At 45.3% G+C, this 25,694-nt stretch overlaps 1 protein-coding gene across 2 annotated transcripts in view; it reads left to right on the top strand.

The window, feature by feature from the left end:
* The window catches only part of SMC6 (structural maintenance of chromosomes 6), a 610,138-nt gene that overhangs the window by 375,712 nt on the left and 208,732 nt on the right, over positions 1–25,694 (top strand). For both annotated transcript variants that reach the window (XM_069235972.1, XM_069235971.1), the window contains exon 22: positions 5,334–5,479. In XM_069235972.1, the coding sequence (XP_069092073.1) occupies positions 5,334–5,479 (146 nt within the window). The remainder of the gene's footprint in view (positions 1–5,333; positions 5,480–25,694) is intronic.

Below are 25,694 nucleotides of genomic sequence, written 5' to 3'. Positions count from 1 at the left end.
ACCCCTTATTGTAATCCCAACAAGGGTTTTCCTACCCCTAAGCACCCCAGCGTGCATGTACACAGACAAAAATGAAACAGATACTGAGATAAGAGAGACCACTTACCTGACAAAAGCTTTCCATTTGTTTTCTCCCTTTCTTTCACTGGCTGTCTGGGAGTGGAAGACAGAGGATCCTGACATCATAGGAAGAAACAAAGAAACTGTCAGATGGGAAGGAGACCAGGCAATGACCCCTAGATGATCAATGGAGAATTAGACTTCTGTGTTGGGAACAAATAAAGTACAACTGGTCAAATAATACATAGAGACGAGTACTTTATACCCTGAATAGAACCCTAATATACCTCACTGGATAACGTCCCCTGTTACACACATATTGATCATTCAGCTGATGCTCCCATCTTTTCAGCAGATAGATAGAGCACTTCTCAAATATCTCTGATGGAAAATTTCATTACTCTTGGAAGGAGTTCCAAGCCTTCACAGTAAAGGAACCATACCTTCACTTCACAAAAGATGAAACTCACCTTGCGCACCAACCTGCAGTTAAAGTCTAAAGCTCCCTCTGACTTCTATCTGAATGAGTCTGTCTTTCTTTGCAAACCCAGCTATTTCAGCAGAACAAGAGACGTACACCGGCGCATTAAAATTTGCATGGAAAGAAAACAGGACATGCATACTTCTGATCAGCGATTTATCTCTTTTGCCCCCTCATACTGGGGCTACCCTCTTTATATGCAGGCTGGCAGCCTGAACCAGGTTTTGCCACAGTAAAGCTAAGGGCCCACTTCAGGACAGAGTGGAGCACATTTCACAAGAAGCATGCCAGCAATAGCAGCTTTCTATGCAGGAGTGCCACTCCCAGATATCAGCACACTTTTATGAAGGACGACTGCCTGGATTTGATTGCAGCAGTCTGCTCTTCAAAGAAAAACAACTAGTTTAATGTAGTCATTAAATGTGAGCCCACTTCCCATTTATTTGGATATGATGTAGTGATCGATATTCCGGTTCAAGCATGCCAGTCTATGAAAGGTACCATGCTGGAGAAGAAATTATTTATTGATCCGTAATCCCATGAATTATGAATTCACATATGATCCTCCCCAGTCAGTTTCACTAAACACTTAAAATCATTCATACATGTGCTAGCTATGGCCTATCTGTATAGCCTACTATGGTGGCTCCCTAGGGGGAGTTGGAGCTCAACACTTTCACCTCATTTGTTGAAGTTGTGGTTGTTTCAAATGAGGAGGCTGCATTAAAAGCATAGCAATAGAATACTGAAACTGAGTCTTTAAGAACTGAGTCTCATTATGCCCCAAAGGTGAGTGTTAGGTGGCAGTTAGGTCTGTACTTTTTTACGGTGACCCGAAGAGGAAAATACAGTCGTGTAAAAAGCACTGCATGTAAGATTCTTCCAGGGAAGTGGACAGGTAGCTAATGACTTTAATGAGGATTACCCTGGAAGACAACTAGGACTACAGATGAGTAAATTATCTCTCTTTTCTAGGGATCCTCATCAATAGTAACAAGCACTGAATAGAGTAGCACATCCATCCCACACCCCTGCAGACAAATCAAAAGCAAGCACAACCAAATATCATTATTATCAAAATATATTTCTTAAGGAGGTCTGCCCTACTTGGGTGTCTGTCTTACTATTTGAATCTAGACAGTAATGCCTTGTGAAAATATGGACCACTCTCCATGTAGCAGCTTTGCAGATTTCGTAGATGGGAACATTCTTTAGTACGGCAGCTATTGCCGCCTTACCCTGTGTAGGGTGGGCTTTGGGTCTGGCAGGTAACTGCTTGTTGGCTAACTGGTAAGTCAACAGAATACAAGAAACAATCCGTCTAGAAATGGTCTGTTTAGATGCAGCAACGCCTGTCTCCATAGGGCCATAGTTAACAAATAGACGGCCAGATTGTCTGATACTTTTTGGTCTTGTCCAGGTAGAATTTCAATACTCTTTTAAGATCTAAAGAGTGCAACACTCTTTCCATTGGTGTGTAGGGATTAAGGAAAAATATGGGTAGTGAAATTGTCTGGTTAATGTGGAAATCAGACACCACCTTGGGATAAAAACTCAGATAAGTTCTCATCACCACCCTGTTTGCATGGAACGCAGTGTAGGGTTCTTTGGCACAGAGAGCTTGAATCTCAATTGCTTTGCATGCCAAACTGATTGCTACCAGGAAAGCAGCTTTCCAGGTAAGGTGTTGCAAGGATGCTTTGCGTATTGGTTCAAAAAGTGGACCCATACATTTTGGAAGCACCAGATTCAATTCCCAAGGAGGAGAAGGGTTGGGTGGAAAGGCGTAAAGAAATACCCTCGACCAGTCTATCAAAAGGGCATTCCTCTTTGTTTCTGGTTGTTAGAACTTGGATGCAAAGTCTGGGCATTTTTTTTTTGTTTTCATCCACAAACAGGTCGATTTGTGGTTGCCCCCATTCTCGAAAGATGTCTTGAGTGACGTATTTGTTTAAATCCAGTCATGAACTTCTGCAAAGTTGTCATTTAATAGTCTGCTTGGGTGTTTTGTGACCCTGACAGGTGAATGGCCGAGATTGTTAGGTCTCTGGCGAATAGCCACTTCCTTATGGCTTGTGCTTTCAGTGACAGGGGACGGGAATGTGTTGCTCCTTGTCTGTTCAAATAATGCACTGTGGTTGTTTTGTCTGTTTGTATGAGGAGAGACTCTGTCTTGATGGATGGATAAAAAGTCTTCAGAGCTAGATGGACTGCTCTGAGTTCCACCATTTTTATGTGGTACAGCTGCTCCTTGTACGACCACAAGCCTTGAATTTGTAGGGTGCCCATGTGAGCTCCCCAACCCTGGAGGGAAGCATCTGTGACAAGAGTCTGTGTGGTAAGTTCCTTTAGAAAACGGGACACCTACCAGAAGGCTCCGACTGTTCATCCACCACTTGAGAGACTGTCTGGCATGTTTTGATCGGACCAATTTGACGTCCCAGAGGTTCGAATATTGAGGCCATTGATCTTCCAGATATTGCTGCAGAGGCCTCATGTGCAGTCTTGCACTGGGGACTATGAATATGTCATCTACCTATGTAGTGACGCCACTTGTCTGGCTGATGAATGAGGAATGTGGAGGAGAGTGTGACATTTCATGTTAATTGAATATAACCTCTCCTTCGAAAGATACACTATTGCATGATCAGTGTCCAGAGTCGCTCCCAGCTAGTGCAGTTTTTAGTCAGTATTTGTGTGTACTTTTTGAAGGTGATCTGTAAGCCCAGGTCTTACAAGGTTTTGCGACAGATCTGATAATGTTCTTGTGCAAGCTCTGGGGAGGAGCTTTTCATCAGCCAGTCGTTTAAGTATGGGTAGATGAATATCTTTTGTCTCCACAGGAATGCTGTAACTACTGCCAAGCATTTTGAGAATGTGTCGGGTTCTGACTTGAGCCTGAAGGGTAGTACTCTGTACCGCAAGTGTTTGGATGCTACTTTGAAGCAGAGAAATTTGGATGTTCCCTGATTATTGGTATGTGGAAGTAGGCATCTTGGAGATCGACAACACACTTCAGTCCCCCTGATGGAGTTGGTGGTAGACCTGGTAAAGGGCTAACATCCTGAACTTCTCTTTGCATATAAACTTGTTGAGAGGTCTTAAGCCCAAGAGGGGTGTGTATTATCGATTTGAGCCTTTTTTCCTTACCAGGAAATAACAAGAGTAATTGTTGAGAGGATGGTACCTCTTCTATGGCTTCCTTTTGGGGTAGAATGTTTACTTTGTTTTGCAACAAGGCTTGTTGATGACAATATTTTGTTCAGTGGAACGGCAGGGGTAGGAGGCTTGAATTTGAGTGAGTAACAATTTTGAACAATATGCAAGACCCTTTTGTCGCCTGTTATCCTGTGCCACCCTCCCAGGTGTTTGACAATACTTCCCCCCACCAGAGTGGGGAACAGAGAAAAGGGAAGTGAGGACTCATTGTTTTACAAGTGTTTTGGAAGAGGATGCTGATGGACAAGAGGGGCCTTTTCCTCGAGTTAGACGGAGTGGATGGTAATGTGATCAGTGAGGGGTTTGAACCTTCTGAGGGTGAGGTTGCAGATCGTAGGATCAGAACTTGTGACGGTATTCCTTTCTTTTGTCTAGGCCGACTACTTTAACTGTATCTAGCTCAGATTTCATCCTGGCCATTTCATCATCAGCATGTGTGCCAAATAGCGAATTTCCTGTAAATGGCAAGTTCAATATTCCAGGAACAAATCCCATGAACATAACCGTGAGCCGCAAGGTCAGAAGCATCCACAGTTGCTCTAATTACTTGGTTTGCAACTAGACTGCTTTCATGAAGGATTTCCTCAAAATCCTGTCTGTCCTCTTGTGGCAATTTGTCTGTAGACCTCGACAGTGTAACTGGACTGGATGGTGAGAAGAAGGAAGACAAAGAATGCACACTGAGTGTGGATCAGATTGTGCCATCTTTTTGTCACACAAAGGATACTTGATGAAAAGGGATGGCATAATGTGACTGATTTAAAAACAAAAAATAAAAAAAAAAAACTTGTCAGTTAGAAATACAGAGCTGAGTACACAAGGCAGTTAAAAATGTCGAATGAAGTGAAAATGTTTTAGTTTTGAAGATATTTGTTGATATAATTGTCAAAAACTAAAGAGCTCAGTTCCAAGATCCTCATTGAAGGAGTCGGAAAAAAAAGAACTGGCCTAACTGTCGCCTAACGGTCACCTAACAGTCACCTTTGGGGCATGGTGGGATACAGGAGAACCTGGAGTTCTTAAAGGCATGGTGTTGGTATTCTATTGCTATGGTTTTAATGCAGCCTATTGGCCTACAAAGCCTGTGCATTTCCTTGCAGTTTTCTCTTCAATAAAGCCTGTGTTTGCATTTTATGCTCTCTCTTTTCTGATTGCAGAAATGTTTGAGCCTGGTGAGATGTTAATTAAAGAAAAAATGTAATGTAAATTGTGCATTTTTAGCCTTTGACATGGGTTGCATTGATGTGGGAATATTCAGTGCTTATGACTTTGATGAGGATTCCCCTGGAAGAGAACTAGGATTACAGGTAAGTAACCTATCCTTTCAGGAATTTTAGAAATCATGAAATCCACACTACTTGTAATCCTGAGTTCCACTAAAGTTGTTACCTCACGGCCTTGTTAGTCAGTGGCGATTGACACACTATCTAACATGGAAGGGATATTCCAGTTATGAACAAAGTCTTCTTAAATGACATAAGGAAGTTCATGTATTTTGACTTTTCTCACTAAATGCAATATGTTGTATAGTCTAGTTTGGAGATAGATACATGTTTTGGCTTTTGGTTTTTAGGAAAAGATAGCACAAGCTATGCAAATATACCCTGAACGGCTGGAAGTCAACCGAACTGCAAAGAGCCTTGACACAGAAATTAATCGCCTAAGGGAAAAGATCAATTCAGAGAGGGATCGACATGGAAATAGAGAAGAAATAATAAGGTACTTATGTATGTCCTTTTGTAGAAAGTTTAGCAGTTGGAAACTAAGTATTCTTCTAGACAATATGTATCATTTGTGGATTCTACTTGGACTGTAGGTAGAGGTGCAATGTATAATATATATGCATTTATAAAATACACTTGCAAATTGGAATTGAAAATGTTTATTGAATTTTAAATAGCAGCATACCATTATAGCCATTTACATACTAAAGTGTAAGGGAGTTTTTTTTTTTTTGCCGTCACCAAAGCCTACTTCCATACTTCTGTTTTGGCATCAAATAGATTTCTTGTTTAACAGAGCAGGATACCTACATTTAAACTTAATAGTGATGTTTCACTTAAATAGAAAAGCACATTTTATGAAGATGCACGTCAAAAACAATTATTACTAGTGACCTTGTTTAAGAATTCTAAATGTGCTGTATTTAATAACATATTTTTAAGAGAGTTAAAAGATGTAGATTGGGAGAGGCAAGGCTGTTTGATTCTCTGATATGCTTTATTATAGTTGTGCCTGCTGGTGTAGAGTGCATCAAATGTCTCACATCATTGATACCAAGATATTGACAGAGGAGTTTGCAAAAAGACTTTAGAAAGATATTCCCCAGCTAGAACGTGACTTGTTTGTAGGGTCTGTCATGGTTAATGTATTTATACTTCTTCATGGCTTATGACAGGAAAGAGGCTCAACAAGCCGAGCCCAAGCTACTCTTCTTTGATGCCGAAAAAACTTTTGATAGAGTTTAATGCTGATGCCCACTGTACACTTTGTTATTCATACTCATTATAAGCTGCATACAGATGCTGGTAGAATTGTCAGGTTATAAGGTGATAACATAATATTATTGGAAAGCTGGTAAACATTGTTTCTGATCAATATTTCTACCTGCATATTCCTTGTTTTCTGAATATCCCCGAAGCACCAGAATGGCTCAAAAAACCTTTCCATGGCTTTCCTCTGCCAGTTGGCTGCGCTGACTCCAACTATGTGCTACAAGTAATTCTATGGTGATGTCACTGGAAATGTAAAGCACGCACAAAGCATTACAGCTTTTAAAGGTCACACAAACAAGGGCGTTAGAACATTTTCTATTTATAAGGTTAATTTAGGGATTTAAATAGCTAGATTAAGGTCAACATTGTTTTTTATATTGTTAATGATAATTTACATTGACTGTGCTCCCTGGTGGTGCTGCTAGACATATGAGAGTAGTATTTGTATAGAGTGGACTTAACCCAAAAACAGCAGAGCACTGTATGGAGGCAAAGGTAAAGACAATGAATCAGTGATTGAAAGAGAGAACATTTACTTTGTAGTTACATAGCGTCCTTTAAAGAGGTATGTTTTCAACTTTTTCATAAATTGGAGCAGGTTTGGAACATTCTTGATGGATAGGGCAGTGTAGTTCTAGATCCTGATGCATTGAATATGAAAAATGATTCTTCTTGGTATCCAGTATGATAGTGCGTTTGTGACCCTGCTATCCCGAGGTCCCAGGTGTAATGATTTTGTTGCTGTTACTGAAGATGGTGCTGCCCAACAGGAGTTACCAGATGAGTTTCCTCACAATGGACATGATTTTGTTAATTTGTTTTTCAGGCCTTTCATACGGAGTGCCCCAATTTGTAGGATGCCATAATGTGGGTCATTATGGCATCTGATAGGTAGTGAAGAAGAGTCTGTCACTATCCAGGTTGGAGACTGCCAGGGCTTTATGGGAGGAACAGTTTGACTTTAAATAGTTTGTCTTGGCTTTCTTTGTGATCTGTTACTTGAGGGTGAGGTATGTGTCCAGTGTGAATCCAAATGACTTGGTGTTCGATGAGAAGTAGGATGCAAATCGATTCAGGCTCATGTCTGTTAAGTAGATTTACACTACCTGATGCTTGATGTTATTGGTGAATAAAATAAATTCTGTTTTTGGGGGGGTGGAGGGGGTTGAAATTCAGGTAGGTGCTAGACATCCAGGTCTCAATGAGTTCCAGGCAATGTTTGAGACACTAGATGTCTGGAACTGAGAAGACATTCCTGTAATTTTGTGTGCTGTTGGCATGCTGGTGAACTTTGATGCTCTTATCTGTGAATCCATGGTTTGCGCTATAACACTAACACCTTTCATTAGTGATTAAAAACGCCACAACAAATCTCTTGTTGAAAATGATTTACTCTTTGTCAAATTATTTACACCCCCTTAAAACCCAATAATAGAGACTGTGTCACACCTTTGAATTTTTTTTATTTTCTTTACGTAAGATAGACTGACACATCCACCTGGAGGTACCACTGTGGAAGAACTTTAAATTACTGATTGGAGGCAGATGTTTTCATTGGCAGGAATGGGAAATTATGTTAATTTCTATGATTTATGATGTTTTGCAAAATGGAAAAAAATCTCCCTTTTAAAATAACAAAACAACACCTTTTATTTGAGTCTTAACCAACACATAGAATGTCTAATAAACATTTTGTCCAGAACCTTCAGAAGAGAGATTGAGTTCCAGATGAAGTTGTCTAGAGCTCCACTTTAAGTGTGGTCCGTTCAATTTGAGTACTCTGGTAACTGCGCAGATGGAAATTGTGTTTTTTTGAGACAAACACCTCAGCCCTGCAATATTTTGCTATGTAAATTTCGGCAGGTCCAATTGCTGATATTTATTTGAGGAAAACTGTGACACACTGATTTTTGTGGGGCTAGCACTAAAAAAACACATTTTATCTGGCGTTGGATCTTTCATATGTTCACATGTTAAATTATTCCCTGATGTTGAGCTGGGACTCCTTTGGTGATGTTTCATAGCATCAATAAAGAATTTCTTTTAAAACAGCTTCATGTCATTTTCATAGCACAGTTACCTAATTTGAAAAGACTCAAATTTCAGCCGATGAGATGCATGTATTGACCTCCACTCCCCAAGAGGCTTCCCTTCTTCACTTTTATGCCTCATCATGTTGAAAGGAGTAACTCTTAGAGGTCAGCTCCCTTTCTTTTACCATACTTTGCCAAATGTTCACATAGGTTTGACCCTTCCTGCCATTCTTTCAATATTTCTGCCAAATGTTTGTCATCAAACACAGCCCTTTAAAGTAGTGTGCCTCATGTGACAAAAAAACGTATTTGTGCATGATCCAAGCCTAAATATTATTAGATTGGCTGCATTGCAAAGGATAAATAATGGGTGACCAGAAGTCAGCTGATGAGTAGTCTAATTCACGTTCTTCCAAGGAAGTTAAAAAGACCCCAAATTACTATTTGAGGGGGAGAAATTGACATGGAAAACCTCAACTAAGAGGAATGCTCCATCTGCATTTGTAAAGTCCCCCATAAGGCTTTGTATAAATTCAACAGAAAACCAGATAGGTCACCAAAGTCATCTCCTCAGTCTCCACTTTACCTATGGAAGAACCCATGTCATGACACCTTTGGTAATGACTGTAATCGCTGATGTTAGAGTGGCACCCCATAAAGGTACCCACCTCTGCACTGTGACATGAATGTATTTCCATTCATTCTGGCACAGATCTGGTGCTCTGCTCTCATATATGTCAGCCTGTGATGATTTCTCAATTTTCAGAAACCATTGTGCTACGAAATGATGTCCCCTCCTAAAATGACAGGCTTGAAACTATGTTGTGATTACAGAAAACAGATGGACTCACACAAGGTGTGCCTCTGGTGTCTGGGTTCAGGGTAGGACCCACAGTAGAATGATAAATGTACCCTTATGCACCAAAAGGCGATCTGGAACCAGGAGGGGGAGCTGTATATCACCAAACATCAGAGGAAGAACCTTGCTTAAGTCCCGCTCCAGAGACGCGGTCTCTAGCTTGCACATGGGACCTGTTTCGCAAGAGGTCTACCTCATAGTCAAAGTCTTCTGGTAAGTCCAAATGAAAGTCTAAACTCAAACATTAAAAAACAAAGCTGAATTGACCCCATCCTGCCACTTCATGCCGTTGTCACAGTGTTAGTCCCGAGCATGGAGCTGATCCTGGCACATCCGGACCTTTGACAATGCAGTAAATTGAAGCCTTCAAAGAGGCTATGATGCAGATCTACAGGCGGAATGCTACTGATCTCACGCTACAAAATCACTAGAGTGCGTCCAGTCATTATGCAGCCAGATACTGTACTAATGCTGCCACTAGGGTTGCGTCTCTCTGAGCAAGGTACATAACCAGAAGGAGGTGATGATGGAGAAGGGGATATAGTGATCTTCCTCTTCATTATGATGATGACAATTTTTATTTGAACTTACTCCTCCCCTGATACGGGGTTTAACTCGTTACTTAGACCACCGACTGAAGAGAATGCATCTTTTGTGGTTGTGGTCAGCTGATGTGCTGGATTTGAGTTGCTGGATTTGCATCTACCGTCTGTTGAGACCAAGATAACGTCCTCACAGAAATTCGAAGATCCGGGAATGCAGTGTCTGAGCCCTTGCTTCCCTTCATTGAGACCCTTACTGATACTCTGATGGATACTTGGTCAAAGCCCTGTGCCTGCCTGCCAGTGAACAGAAAGGCGGATAGGCTTCACAGACCAGTGCTTGTTGACCTTGATTTTCTCATTAAACATCCTACTCCTGAGAGCCTGGTGGTACAGTATTCACTCTGTTTGGTTAATCCCAGTTCTTTCCTCACTGCTTCTCAGGTGTGGAGTCCAAGAGAATTTAGTCTTTTGGAAAACACATTTTCTCTGTGGCTAGGCTGGTGCTTAGATCATTCACTGTAGTCTGTTTCCCCTGTGAGACATAGCCCAAAAAGATCTTGTGTTTCACCCCATAAGACGATAAGGCCTCTCGGACTCAAACTGTTCATAATGGGCAGGACACATCCAAGTATGTATGGACGTTTGCAAATCTAGGGAAACCTCCCTTATGGATATACCTTTGATGGCCCACACCTTTTTGGTGAAAAAGCTGATTCTGCCCTTCTAGGACAGTAGAACCACGGCATGCACTCTGGGACTGTTTACTCTTGCCAAGTAGTTCCTGTATCAGTTAAAAAAAAATCAGGGGCTATTCCAGTGGGCTGGATACAGACAGCATCAGTTGCCCCAAACACTGCAGCAGTCACCTCAGACCTTTCGAAGACATAGGTCTGACAGACATCACATAGGCCAGTAGGGACACCAGTCCCCTCCACTGCAGCAGTGGTCTGTAAGCTGCTTTAGTCTGCCCTTAGGGGGACACACGCATCCTGCGTGGGAAGGATCCAGTATTTGCGTTCAGCATGGCGGTCCAGCAAACCTTATCCTCCCCCCACATCTGATTGACTTTCAGAGGAGCACCTCTTCTCTCCACTGCAGGAGATGGAAGTGTTGCTATGTAAAGTTGTTTTTGGGGAGGGTTCTGGACTCGGAAAGAGGAGACAGTTGATAAGCTCTCTTTGTGCCAAAAAATGACTAAGGCCTCTGGCCTATATTGGACTTTAAACCTCTGAATTCCTTGTTGCGGAAGGACAAATTCAAAATATTCATGTAGGCTCGGATCTTGGCTGCTTTGGAACTTGAAGACTTGAAGACTGAATATTGTCCTTAGACCTGCAGTACGTGTATTTTCATATACCTGTTCTACAGTCCCACATCATTACCTGCAGCTTGTGGTTTTGCCAGAAGCATTTCTAGTAAAGAGTTCCCCGTTGGCCTCACCAGTGCCTCTCAGGTGTTCACAAAGTGATAGCAGTGATCATGGCACACCTGAGGTTAGGTTAGTATACCAATTTCCTCTACCTAGATGGCTGGCTTTTGAAGGTGGACTTGTTACAGTGAGTCGAAGACCACCTCCAGACGGCTTATTTGTTGACATTGCTGTCACTTTGTTTGAGTTCACAATCAACAAATCAAACTCCTATGCTGAGTTTGCCATTTTTTGGAGCTTTATTGGACACTGTGCAATTCATGGCCACCCCTCCTCTCCAGTGAGTCCGGGACAGTTGGGATATGATCGGTGAGAATATCTGTTAGCATTCTTCGACTCTTAGCTTCTTGCATTTTCCTGGTCAACTATGCCAGGTAGCACTTGCAAACTCTGCAATGGTACTTGAAGTTTCAGTTCGTCTAGCACAAAGCTAATCTGAAAAATGCCATGCAGATTTCAGAAGAACAGTTCATGATCTCTAGTAGTAGCTGCTTGAACGCAATTCCCTTCCCAATCCAGATCTGACGGTGCTGCAACAAGCAGGGAAGAGTTGGGTCCTGTAGCAGGACTCTCTCCATCTCTGGAGTTAGTTGGAGTTTTGGGGTATTTCCCTTGTCACAAACCACCTGACAGGATCCTTAAATGCCAAGGTGGACGAGCTCAGCTGGCAGATCATAGAGTCTTCATCCTGAGGTGACAAATCCTATCTTTTGATGGTGGGGAGAGCCGTGGGAGGATCTTTTTGCCAGAGTTTAGAACAAGCAGTGTCCTAGATTTTGGATGTTGGAGTTTCTGCAAATACACTAGCTAGAATATGCATTCCAGCTAGAATCGAATACTGGACTCCTGTACACCTTCGTGCCCCTACAGTTCATATCCAGAGTTCTGAAAAAGGAACGCCCTGTCCAAGTCATTTAATGGCTCCCACCTGGGCCAGGAGAGTGTGGTATCCCAAACTTCTGGGTATAAGAATCTGCCCTCCAGTCAGACTAACTTCTAGTAGATCTATTGTCTCAAAAACGGGGAGGGTCCTTATCCCAAACATGTGCAATCTACACCTCCATGCATGAAAAATGTGCAACAACAGTTAATTGCATTTGATCTGCTCCCAGAAGCAGTGGATGACTTCGTCACTGGCAGTAGCCCTTTCATGAAGTCCATTTATGCTGGATACTGGGGGAAAACTTTGACCAGGTATGACGGTTACAAAACAAGCCAAACTGTCAGATGTATGTGATAGAGACTTCGAGTTGCAGATTCCTTACCTTAGAATTTCCTTAGAATTTTCCCCAGGCGTCAGACTGGATCTGGAGATTTTTCTTCGGTAGGTGGCGTTGGTCGACTCCGCAGGCGTCGTGGTCGCCGTGATGACGTCGAGAGTAGTACATAGATGCTGCCCTTGCGCAGTGACGTCAGTTCTTTTCTTTCCGCACAACACGCCGATCTGGCGAGAGCTACCCTAGGCTATTTTTTGGGCTGAATTCAACCGTTTTGTCGGACTTTTTTGGTGCGACATTTGGTGCATCGAGGATGTCCCCGAAGACCGGGTTCAAGCCGTGCGAGGACTGCCATCGGATGATGTTGGTGACGGATCCTCATCGTGTTTGCCTGTGGTGCCTCGAGCGCGACCATGACCCGAAGTCGTGCTCAAAGTTGTCGGGCAATGCAACCGAAGGCTTTGAGGGAGCGGTCCCTCAAGCTGATGGCGGCCCGTCACTCGACTCCGCGTAGATCCCGGACTCGCTCAAGATCGGTCGCGGAGCCATCATCACTCTTCTTCTTTGACTTCCTCGGGTCAAGGTAAGAAGAAGAAGAAGAAGTCAAAGAAGTCCCATCGCTCTCAGACTTCATCCTGTCGCTTGTCCGACGTGACGCAGGAAGAGCGTCCACGCACTAGGCTTCTGTCCTCTGAGCCTACATCTGGGTCGACTCTGCTCTTCCCTGAGTTTCTTGGAGCTGGAGCAACCCCCACCCAACTTACAGTTTTACGAGGCCATGCGCCTCATCTTTTTGGCGTGCCGACCCAGATACGGTGCCTTCGGGCTCAAGGGGCTTGGCTGAGGGGCCTTCGAATTCTGCGCCGGCGGCTTTGGCCCCGGCCACCGAGGTCGCCTCCAGATCCGTGCGTGGATCCGCACTGACGCCGGTTGCACAATCGAGACCTTCCCTGGCGCCGGGTCAATTATTGACGCTCCCGATGTCAGTAGTGCCCACTATCGACGTCGACCCAATTCTCATACCCAACGACTCTGAGTCGGAGCGGCGTCAGCCGACGCTGCCATCTGCTTCGATGGGCCCTATTCGCCCGAGGTCGGATGCTGACCCATTTTCCTATGGCTACGAATACGGGGAGGAATTGGAGGGGGTCCCTGGACCCTTATGAATACCAGGAAGACCCTACTATGGACTGGGCACAGGACTTGGCCGAAGCCAGTGGTCTGGATACTTCTCTTGACGTTGGCATGCTGTCTCCTCCTACCGTGGCTACGGCAGATGGAGCTACCTATGGTATGGTGGTTAGTAGGGCGGCTGAGGTCCTTGACCTTGAGCTACCTACTGCTGAAGTCAGGTCTAATCTCCTGACGGAAGTGCTTCAGCCTGGGGCTTCTACGTCAGAACCCCTTCTCCCATTTAATGAGGCCCCCACTGATGTCATTTTTGGTACATGGTCCAAACTCAACACAGGGCCTCCTGTGAACAGGACTATCGCTCGCCGCCATCGGCCTGCGCCAAACGACCCAAAGTTCCTGTCCCAACATCCTACGCCTGAGAGTCTTGTAATCCAGGCGTCCTCTTCTCCTGGCGCGTTACCTTCCGCACCTCCGGATAGGGAATCCAAAAGGCTGGAACAATTTGGTAAGAAGTTGTTTTCTTCCTCCAGCCTCGCACTGCGGTCCGTGAACACAGCATATCTTTTGGGCCGTTATTCCCACTCACTGTGGGATACGGTTGCGCAAGTCCTGCCGCAGATACTGGAGGAGGCCCGTGCTATCATCTCCCAAGCAGCGAAAGATGGGAGAGACGCGGTAAAGTTCACTATCCGTTGTGGGCTGGATACGGCCAACTCTCTGGGCAGATCGGTTGCGACGACAGTGGCCTTACGGCGCCATGCTTGGTTACGTACTTCTGGCTTCTCAGGGATGTCCCAACAGTCACTCATGGACATGCCCTTTGATGGCACCCGTCTCTTCGGAGACAAAGCGGACTCTTTCCTGGAGAGGTTCACCGATTCCGGGTTACAGCTCGGTCCCTTGGCCTTTCCTCCATCACACGCCCCCCACAGTCTGCTTTTCTACCCTTTCGTGGCCACGAAAGGGGTGCCCTGTCACATCCTCAACCCAGCCACCGGGCCATGCACGCTGGACAGCCTATGCGTGCTGTGGGCACGGAATCCCACATGGCCGCGGGACAGGGAACCAGAGGTCTGTCCAGTCCACCTCTGCCCCAGCTGCAGCCTCCAAACCTTCCTAGTCCGTCCCCTCACTCCTGTCCAGTTGGTGGCAGAATCTGCCATCACCTTCCCCACTTGGAACATATAACCACGGGCGGGTGGGTTTTGCAAATAATTCAGAAGGGCTACTCCCTCCCTTTCGAATCTGCACCACCACACATGCCACCATCCTCCCATCACCTTCTGGAGGATCATTTGGTGCTTCTCCGCCAGGAAGTCGTGGTTCTCTTGGCCATGGTAGCTATAGAAAAGATCCCTGTGCCAGAAGTAGGTTGTGGTTGTTATTCCCGCTACTTTCTGATACCAAAGAAGGACAAAGGCTTGCGTCCTATCCTAGATCTTCGGGACCTGAACTACTTCATCAAGAAGAAGTTAAAAATGCTCACCCTGGCTCAGGTTCTGTCCGCCTTGGACCCAGGAGACTGGATGGTAGCGTTGGACTTGCAGGACGCTTATTTCCACATCCCCATCCTGCCTGCCCACAGATGTTATCTACGATTCGTGGTAGGTCATGAGCACTTTCCGTTTACCGTGCTCCCTTTCGGCCTTACCAGTGACCCTCAGGTGTTCACGAAAATGATGGCAGTGGTTGCAGCTCATCTGCACAGGTTAGGGGTCTCAGTCTCCCCCTACCTAGACGACTGGCTGTTGAAGGCGCCTTCGCCCCTGACAGTGGTCTCCCACCCTCAGACTACGGCAGACCTCCTGCACCAGCTGGGGTTCACTATCAACGTGCCGAAGTCACCCCCGACTCCCTCTCAGATGCTCCCTTTCATCGGAACTGTTCTGGACACAGTGCGGTTTTGGGCTTATCCTCCCAAAAAGTGAGTCCAAGACATTCAGGCTATGATTCCCATCTTTCAGCCTTGGTCTTGGGTTTGGGTGAGACAGACTCTGAGGCTGCTGGGCCTCTTGGCCTCCTGCATCCTGCTAGTAACACATGCCAGGTGGCATATGCGGGCTCTGCAGTGGGTCTTGAAGTTCCAGTGGGCGCAGCATCAGGGGAATCTCTCCGACATGGTCCAGATCTTGGAGGGGACTGTGAAAGACCTGCAGTGGTGGCTTTCGGATCCCGATTGGGTCAATGGCAGATCCCTCTCCCTTCCCCACTCAGATCTCTCTAGTGACAGATGCGTTGCTTCTGGGTTAGGGCGGCCACATGGGAGAGGCGGAGATCAGAGGCCTCTGGTCTCCGGCGGATGCGGGACTCCACATAAATATGCTGGAGTTCCGAGCGATCAGACTTGGGTTGAAAGCATTCCTTCCCTCTCTCAAAGGGAAAGTAGTGCAGGTGTTCACGGACAACACTACCCCCATGTGGTACTCCAACAAACAAGGTGGGGTAGGGTCCTGGACCCTTTGTCAGGAGGCACTACGCCTCTGGACATGGCTGGAACATCAGGGCATTACCCTGATGGTTCAACATCTGGCGGGCTCTCTCAATGCCAGAGTAGACGAACTCAGCCGCCGACGCACTGTTGATCACGAATGGCACGAAAGTTATCTTGGTGGCTCCGGACTGGGCTCGAAGAGTGTGGTATCCAGAGCTATTGAGCATGTCCATCGATCCTCCACTCAGACTGCCTCTTCGGGCGGATCTTCTTTCGCAGCAGCAGGGGACGGCCCTCCACCTGAACCTGTCCAACCTCCGCCTTCATGCATGGAGATTGAGCGGCAACAGTTGACGGCATTTGCCTTTCTACCTGAAGTCTGCAATGTTATCTTGGCAGCCAGGCGTCCATCGACTAAAACTGTATACGCCTGTCGTTGGAATACATTTGTGGCATGGTGCACCAACAAATCTGTTGACCCCCTCTCTGCCCCTCTTTCAGAGGTTCTTCTGTTCATTCTTTCTTTAGCCCAGCAGGGCTCTGCATTGGGCACCCTTAAATGGTATCAGTCTGCCAGTTCCGCCTTTGTTTGGCTTCCTGATCAGCCCTCACTCTTTAAATCTCCTCTTGGGAGTAGGTTCTTCAAGGGGCTCACCCACTTATTTCCTCCCACTCCCTTCATCATGCCTCAGTGGGATCTTAATATTTTACTTACTTACTTGATGTGTACCCCCTTTGAGCTAATTCATAATTGTCTCTTGCGGCTCCTCACATTCAAACCTGTCTTTCTTATTGCTATCACCTCTGCTCGCAGGGTGAGTGAGCTTCAGGCCCTTTCTTCAAAGCCTCCATACTTGTCTGTGCACCCTGACAAAGTGGTGTTACGCACTAGATCTTCCTTCCTTACTAAGGTGGTTACACCATTTCATGTAGGCCAGTCCATCACTTTGCCTACCTTCTACGCACCCCCACATCCTTCCCATGAGGAGGAGAGACTCCACCGTCTGGACCCAAAAAGAGCATTGGTGTTCTATCTCAATCGTACTAAAGACTTCCGGGTAGATGATCAACTCTTCGTTGGCTATGTGGGTGCGAAGAAAGGGAAGGCGGTGCAGAAGCGTACCATCTCTTGATGGGTGCTTCTTTGCTTCAAAATGTGCTACGCTTTGGCAAAAAAAGCAACCTCCTGACGGCCTGCGGGCTCATTCTACCAGAGCCACTGCTGCATCCACTGCGTTAGCACGTGGAGTTCCTGTCCTGGATATCTGTCAGGCACCTACGTGGGCATCCCTGCATACGTTTGCTAAGCATTTCCCCCTGGATAGTCAGGTCCCTCGGGACGGCTACTTTGGTCGTTCGGTCCTGCAGGACTTTCTAGTATGATCTTAGTTCGCAGCCCACCACCGAGGATGCCATTGCTTGCGTATCTATTCTAAGGTAAGTAATGTGCAACTAGAAGTCTCTATCAGATGTACAAGTTACTTACCTTCAGTAACGAAATATCTGGTAGAGACATATTCTAGTTGCAGATTCCTTACCGCCCACCCATCCTCCCCGCTTGTGAACTGATTTCTAGGGACAGGTATTCCCCCCCCTTCAGGTCTTTAGCTCTGGCGCACCAATCTCAGTGTTCTTAGCGGCTCTGCGCTCTGGTGTGGAAAGTCTTTAAAAGAAACTGACATCACTGCGCAAGGACGGCATCTATGTACTACTCCTGACGTCATCACGGCGACCACGACACCTACGATGCCTGCAGAGTCGACCAACGCCACCTACCGACGTGCAAGGGTATTGCTCGAAGAAAAATCTCCGGATCCAGTCTGACGCCTGGGGGAAATTCTAAGGACATTCTAAGGTAAGGAATCTGCAACTAGAATATGTTGTAGTGTGGTTAGTTTTACGTATCCTTTGTGCATTAGCTTCAGGCTTTAGGCCTTTGTGCATTTTGCCCTGGATGTATTTTATTCCTTTGCTCGCAGCTTAGAGCCTCTGTGCACTTTGCTCTAAATGCTTTTTATTAGGCTCCATACTGTTATTTTTCAAATAGCCAGTTCTACGGTCTTGTTTTATATTTCATATCACACTGTTTAGCCTACTTCAGCACTGGAGTTCTCCATAACACATTCTTGTTCACTCTGTGCTTCAGTCAAGGAAACAGTCTGGTACATTGCCGATAGACGTGGTAGGAGTTTAGTCTTTGGCATTCCTGCGTAGGGACATTTTGTGATCACGCTGACATGTTAGTTATAAAAACACTTCCTTGTCCCAATACACGCAAGAGGGAGATTCCGACCAGGGAACCACAACTAGACGCTGACTGCCTCGTTGCAGATGCTGAACCAGATCACAGGCCTTTGCTCAGGTATGAGGGCTTATGTCTCCCAAGGGATTCCGAAAGGCAAGTTAGAAGCTTAACATGCTGTGCTCGAAATAGAACTAGCAGAGGGAGAGTAGAAATTGTTAAACACCATGATAGCGTTGTTCTTATGTTTTACTCTCCTGGTGACTATTTCAATCCTACTGTGTTGTATGGTTCTGGTTATTGCGGCTCACGCCGTATTATCTAAAATGCAGTCGTTTTATTAAAACATTATATAAAACTTATACTGCCTTTGTCATTTGTATATGAGATCATACTGTAAATGAGAGAGTTGGTTTGGATCTGAGTGACCACGACTTCCCTGAGAAGTTCCAAAGATGTCATGCGCTCGGCTGCCCAATCATCTCTTCCCTTTTGGAGAAATGAGGCACTGCTAGTTAGCCGGAGCAAAACCGGATTTAGGGTGACAGAGGTCCTTCTAAGTGGGTCAGACTCAGTCCCCCACACCGTGAACGATCCTGCTGCCTAGAAATCCAGTAGTCTCATTTAGGATAATGAGAGCCCACGCGACAATGTCTCTACCAGATATTTTATTACCGAATGTAAGTAACTTGTACTTTATTGATACTTATGTCGTTCACCCTGCAAGGCCCTGCAGTAGGCAGTATTAAAGGTTACTTGTCAACCCTTTCAGCCTTCCTACCTTTGCCATACCAACCATTCTTGTTTAAATCACCTTTTATGATGCAGATTGTTAAAGGTTTGCCATGCATCTTCCCTCTCAGACTATTTGTGCTTCCCCCTTGATTTTTCTCATCGTTAGAGCCAATGCAGAGCTGTTTTTTTTGTATATTATGAAGGTAAAGACTGTCTTCCTTATTGTGACCACTTCTGATTGTTGCATTAGTGGACTCTTGGCTCTTTTGGTACAGGTACCCTGCAATGCATGTTTCCAGACAAACTGGTGCTGAGGACTTGGGCAGGCTTCTTGCCAAAAGTTGTAACTTCCTTGCATGTTGTGCAATCCACCATCTGGCCAGCATTCTTTACCGCTCCTCATTCCATTGACTTTTTGATAACTGAAGATTCCTACTGCTTTCCATCCTCCCATTCCATGGCACAGTCTCTTTTTAACATTTCAAAATGTCACAAAATAGGACTTGACTTACCGATACCGCCAATAATTTCATAATCTGCGTCTGAGGGTACAGAAAGATTCAAGCAAGAAAGTGACATCAGTGCAGGGTGGCACTTAGATGCTGCTCCACTTAATCACTTCTTGGGTGGACCCGCATGGCTCCACCTAGACGTGTGCAAGACCCTTCTTGGCAAAGATTCCTAATCCAGTCTGACGACTGGGGAGCATGCTAATGTGAGGAATATGTGGTCTGATGGTGTCCAGCAGAAAGAGTGTTACCAAAGGTAAGTAACCTGTTATTTTAATGGGTATTTGTACCTGCAGATTCCTCACCTTTTTACTATCCCAGGCATCAGACTGAATCTGGAAACTTTTCAGTAGCTGTCCATGCCTGTAACGGGTGCTGGCTCCACTTGGTGGCAAAAACTGCATCCTCATTACGCCATTGGAACCATAAAGCTTCTTGCTGGCGCCTTGACGTCATTTCCCTTTTTATCTTGCCATTGATGGGAATTGCGAACTCAAATCTTAGCAGGGTAGTGTCAGCGTTTTCAACACAAAATTTATCTTCTTGTGTTCAGTTTTTGTGATGATGAAAATACCCACATTCCCCCTCAAAACCCTGCCCCCAAAACGCTGAGGGTTTAAACAATGCAGGGACTGTGATGGACAGATATCCATTACAGAACCACGCAAAATTGACCTGTGGTGCTTGGGGCGATACCATGGTGTAAAGGCCTGCAGCTCTTGTCACATTATGCACCCCAAGGCCATTAAGGAGAGGGAGCCAAAGTTGTTTACAGCCTGAGCGTTGGATGAACACTGAAGTAGAAGCCAGTCCAGAGTAAAGTCGGAGATGCTAGTGCTACTTCCACATTCCAATCCTGCGTTTGCACAGGAAGCCTCTTTGCTTTATGGTAGGATCCTACACTACTAGTTTGCAGTCCTTCTGTTTGCACCAAGAGTCTTCATGAAGATAATGGCAGTAGTTATGGCCCGTCTCAGATGAGTGGGGATCTCACTGTTCCCTTACCTGCAAACTGACTCATCAAAGCCAGCTCTCAAGATATGGTGGTGTGGCACTGCAGGCAACGACCATGTTGCTGTTCAATCAGGGTTTTTCTATCAAAATGGTCAAATCCCACCTGTTGCTCACTTAGTGCATCCTATTCAGAGATGTAGTGCTGAACACTATATTGAGTCAAGCCTTTCCCCTCCATAGAGGGGGTCTGGATATTCATGCTATGATTATGATGTTTCAGAGTGAGCGCACATGCCTGTTCTGGGTCTGCTGGCTTCCTGCATTCTATTAGTCACTCACACAAGTTGGCACATAACGGCTGTCCAGTGGTGGCTCCGCAGACGGTGGTTCCAATATGGCAGAGATCTTGAGAGGTCTATCATGATCTCCAGGGATATTGCAGCAGATTTTCAGTGGTGGAGTGTGAACAGCATCTTACTTGAGGGAGGAACTGGAGATCTGAGGCCTCAGGTCTGTATTTGAGCAGATGTTACAGTTAAACTGCTAGAGTTACAGGTGATCCGGCTGCCTCTCAAGGCCTTTCTCCTTTCCCTTCTCAAATGATCTCTTGATGGACAATATGACCACAATGTGGTGCTTCAACAAACAGCATAGTATGATCACGCATTCTTTCCGGGGAAGCCCTGAGACTCTGGCCTTGGGCTCAGAACCATCAGATTTGGTGGTAGCCAACTACCAGGCCAGTGTATTCAGTGTGTGAGTAGACAGTCTTAGTTGATGTTATCTTGCTTGATCACGAGTGGCACCTACGACCAGAAGTAGTCAAACTCATCTTAAGGATCCTGGGAACTTCCCTGGTGGACTTCTTTTGCCATTCATGCAAATACTCACTGCCGAAAATTCTGTGTGCTCCAGTATCACTGGATTGAGCATTGGGAGGTGTGTTTAACTTACAATGGAACTTTCCCCTTCACTATGCTCCCTTGATTTCTCAAATCTTGAGGAAGACCCGCCCCAACCAGACTCGTCCCTGGTTTGGCCATGTAGCATGTGATATGCATACCTAACACAACTATCCCTGAGCCTCACATCCCCCCACCAGCGCTCTGTCTCCGTCACAGGATAGACCTCTTGCAATCACATGGGTAGGTTCTGCACCCCAACATACATCTCCACCATTTTTGGAGATTGAGCAGGGTAACCTGGATTCATTTTCATTCCCTTCTGAAGTTATGCATGTTGTAGGAAAATGGCTCCCTGTTGCAGTTACCCCCCACCTTTTGCCTGATATTGATGCTGACTTGACTGAGAAGTGTGCTAGGACCCTGCTAACCAGGTCCCAGCACCAGTGTTCTTTCACTAAAAATGTACCATTGTTTCCACAATTGGCACACCCCTGGCACACAGATAAGTCCCAGGGAAGGTCCCTAAGGGCTGCAGCATGTGTTGTGCCACCCTTAGGGACCCCTCACCTAACACATGCACACTGCCATTGCAGATTGTGTGTGTTGGTGGGGAGAAAAATGCAGTCAACATGGCATCCCCCTCAGGGTGCCATGCACACAAAATACTACCTGTGGCATAGGTAAGTCACCCCTCTAGCAGGCCTTACAGCCCTAAGGCAGGGTGCACTATACCACAGGTGAGGGCATAGATGTGTGGTGTTGCCATTTTAAATATAGCTTCATGCACGTTAGTTTAACATACTAGGCCGCTGGGCACTTTGCCCTCGATATAAATTATATTCAGCTTCGCACTGTTATTTTACAATAACCAGTTTTTACGGTCTTGTTTTAATTTCTTCTATCACACTGTTTAGCTTAGTTCAGCACTGTGTTCCCAAATAATGCATTCTTGATCGCCCTGTACTTCAGTCAAGGCTACAGTGTGGTACATTGCCGGTAAACGTGGTAGAAGTTTAGTCTCTAGCATTCGTAGAAATACACATCCTTACGTAAGGACATTTTCTTAGAACATATGCGTGTTAGTTATAAAAACACTTTCTAGTCCTAGTACACGTCAAGAGGGAGATTCCAGCCAGGGGCCCACAACTGTATGCTGAATCCCCCGTTGCTGATGCAGATTACAGGCCTTTGCTCAGGTATGTGGGTCGATGTCCTCCTGGGGGAACCTGAAAGGCAGGCTTAGAGCTTAAGATGCTGTGCTCGAAAATATAACTTAGAGAGAGATTAACCTGGCAGGCACTATGATAACTTTATTCTTGTGCTTCACTCTCATCGTCACTATTTTAATATTACTGTGTTGTGTAGTTTTGGTTATTGCAGCTCACGCTTTGCCATCTAAAATGCAGTTGTCTTATTAAATCAATCTTAAAAACGTATACTGCCTTTTGTCATTTATATATGACACCGCACTGTGTATGAGAGAACCGGTTGTGACCTGAGTGACCACGACTTCCCTGAGAAGTATTAAGATGTCATGCGCTCGGCTGCCCAATTGTCTCTACCGTTTGGGAGCGATGAGGCACTGCTAGTTAGCCGGAGCAAAACCCAGATTTGGAGTGACAAGCGTCATCTACCGTGGGTTAGACTCAGTCCCCCACATCGTGGACGATCTTGTTGCTCAAAATCTAGTAGTTTCATTAGGATAATGAGAGCCTATGCGACATGGCGCCGCCAACGTTTGGTCAGGCTCTAATGTTCGGGTCCACCGGCATGTCTTGGTCTCATTTTTATATAATGACCCCTCAGTTCCGTATACAGAGACGTCCGTGGTACTGAGGATTTCCACCACCGCCGTATAGGTAATCCTATTTTCAGCTGGTGGTTGTTCAAGCTTGAACCTTAAAAGGAAAAAAAAAAAACATCTTGGTGTGCCTTCTCTGAACTCTTAGTGCTTCTATGATGGCGAATCCACATGTTGTACAAATAACTCTTAACATGAGACAACCTCTCACAGCACATTTACTAGCACATGGCCTTACGGCCCAGTGAGGTCCAGTCACGTTTGTGGTGGACGCCCACGCAGCCTATAGAACAGATTTTTTTACTCTTGGGTCACATTTCCAGCAGTTGATGGGAACACAAATACATTTCATACATATACAGTTGCGAACGCGCCTGTGCAATACAGGGCATACGCATATTTAGAGATACCTCTATCTTATCAAGAACATAATAATTGGCTTGATGGCGCCCTACCACATACAATATTACCAGTAAGGTTAGGTCCACCAAGTAATGACATTCCTGCAGTTGCGAATATGGCGGTAGCTGAGGTTCGACACTTATACATTGAGTTAACAGCAATATATAGACGATTAGTACAATTTGTGATGCAAACTTAAAATACAAACCCAGCACGTGCTTCTCCACCACAACCACATGCAGTAACACCAGGTATAAATCCGGTGACTGTACATTCTATTATGGGTAAAGTCCCGGCCAAACGAGAGGAGACTCCGTTTTGGCTAGCACAGAAATTGAATACGCTGGAGGCAGTATTTCCCCATACGGGGCCTCAGGATAAACATAGAATATTAACTATGTGCTTGCCCTTTGGGATGGTCCCTACAGTTGAACACTGTAACACATGGGGCACGGTATTTGCCGCCCTCTATACAACGCACACGGTACACCGACACTAGCTAACCTACCGAAAGTGCTTAAACAAATTCAACATTAATACGGGGCTGCTCCGGCCCTAGATTTAGGGATGCAACTGATGGGCAATTTTGCCACAATTTCTGCAATCATCCTAAGTAACCTTAAAGGGGAAGCAGTTGCACTCGCAGTGCACATGCGGCTCCGTGACGTTCCGCAACAAGATCAGGAACGAGAGCTGCCTAAAATAATAACGGAAACATATTAAAGTATCGGTCGAGATAGCCTTCGGGCTAGACCACAAAAACCTAAATTTCAGGGTAAAATTAATAAAGACAATACTAAACAACAACCTGAAGGTAATAAGAAACGCTGGGAGAAAAAACTACAAACACTAAAAAAGAAAGGGGAGAATCTCCACGAGTGGCGACCGCACAGAATAGATGTAATCTCAGAAATAGAGAAAATATAAAAATGCCTGATAGATATCAATATACTGATACACGCCAATCTCGTTCCTTTCAGGACTCATCGGAAAAGAGAAATGAGAGAGGTGGGCGATCAGAGCGAAGAACAGAGTACGTGAAACCGAGACAGGAATCACAACGCTCTTCGGAGGTTTCTGTTAAGAAGGAAAAAAGTGACAGCTGTCTCGGTTAGACATGCCACTCAGGAAGAGGGTTCTCTTGAAGAACAAGAACTGGACTCTAGCACTGCTAGACAGCGCGGCAGAGGTCACAATAGTTCGCTGGAATCTTCTAGAGCATCTGGAGGTGAAAGCAACTGATGACTTTATACAAGTAGAAACAGCGGACATGCTGGTCTCCGAACCCGATAGGGTGTATAAACTAACTCTGCAACTAGAAGAAGACATTGAACGCACTATACACGCAATCTTCTGGGACCGTGTAGTTAAAATATATGACATTTTGTTGGCCAAACAAGATTGGCCGCCTGATTTTGTCCGCACCTGCCCATATTGAGAAGAGGTTATTAAACCTTCCTTCTCGCCCCTTGTTGCAGAGGAACTCACTGAGTCCTATTCTATAGAATGGGCTCTAGCACAAGCACCTGCGCTATATAGAAATCACGTAGGGTGGGATAGGGACTCTCCATACCATGTAATTCCCATTAAAAGTGAACCTTAGCCACAACCGCAGTATCCCATAAAACATGAAGCAAGGGCACCGGTGAGAGAAATACTTAAGCAATTAGAATACCAGGGTGTGATTGAACCCTGTGTTTCACCGATGAATAACCCATAATTCCCTGTAGCTAAGCCGGACCATTCTTACAGAATAGTCTTAGACTACAGACATATAAACGGACATACGCGTACATATGCTATACAAAACTCACATAGCACTGCACTAATGTGCAACATTGTGCGGAAAAAATATAAAACAACTTTAGATATCTCAAATGGGTTCTTCTGCCAGAATATAGCGCCTGAAAGCAGGGACTTAGCAGGCTTTAGCGCATTAGGCTCCCAGAAACAATTGTGGTGTTTACCCCAGAGGTACAAGAACAGCCGAGGACTGTTGGCGGCTCGTGTGACTGCTATTTTACATGAGATAGACCCTGAAGTATTGCCATATGTGGACGATATATATCTCACGGATGACGAGTTACTACAACATTTAAGACGGGTAGCCCGCATTGTTGTAGGGTTTGCCGAACTCGGCTACAAATGTAACTTCAAAAAGTCAAAAATTGCCTTCCTCAGCGTCCTGTTCCTGGGATATGAGCTGTTGAGTGAAGGGGAGAGCCTAACGTCACAATTTTTTG

The sequence above is a fragment of the Pleurodeles waltl genome, chromosome 5 (genome assembly GCF_031143425.1).
Source record: "Pleurodeles waltl isolate 20211129_DDA chromosome 5, aPleWal1.hap1.20221129, whole genome shotgun sequence".
NCBI classification, from domain to species: domain Eukaryota; kingdom Metazoa; phylum Chordata; class Amphibia; order Caudata; family Salamandridae; genus Pleurodeles; species Pleurodeles waltl.
This window is presented reverse-complemented; position numbering and strand designations above follow the sequence as displayed.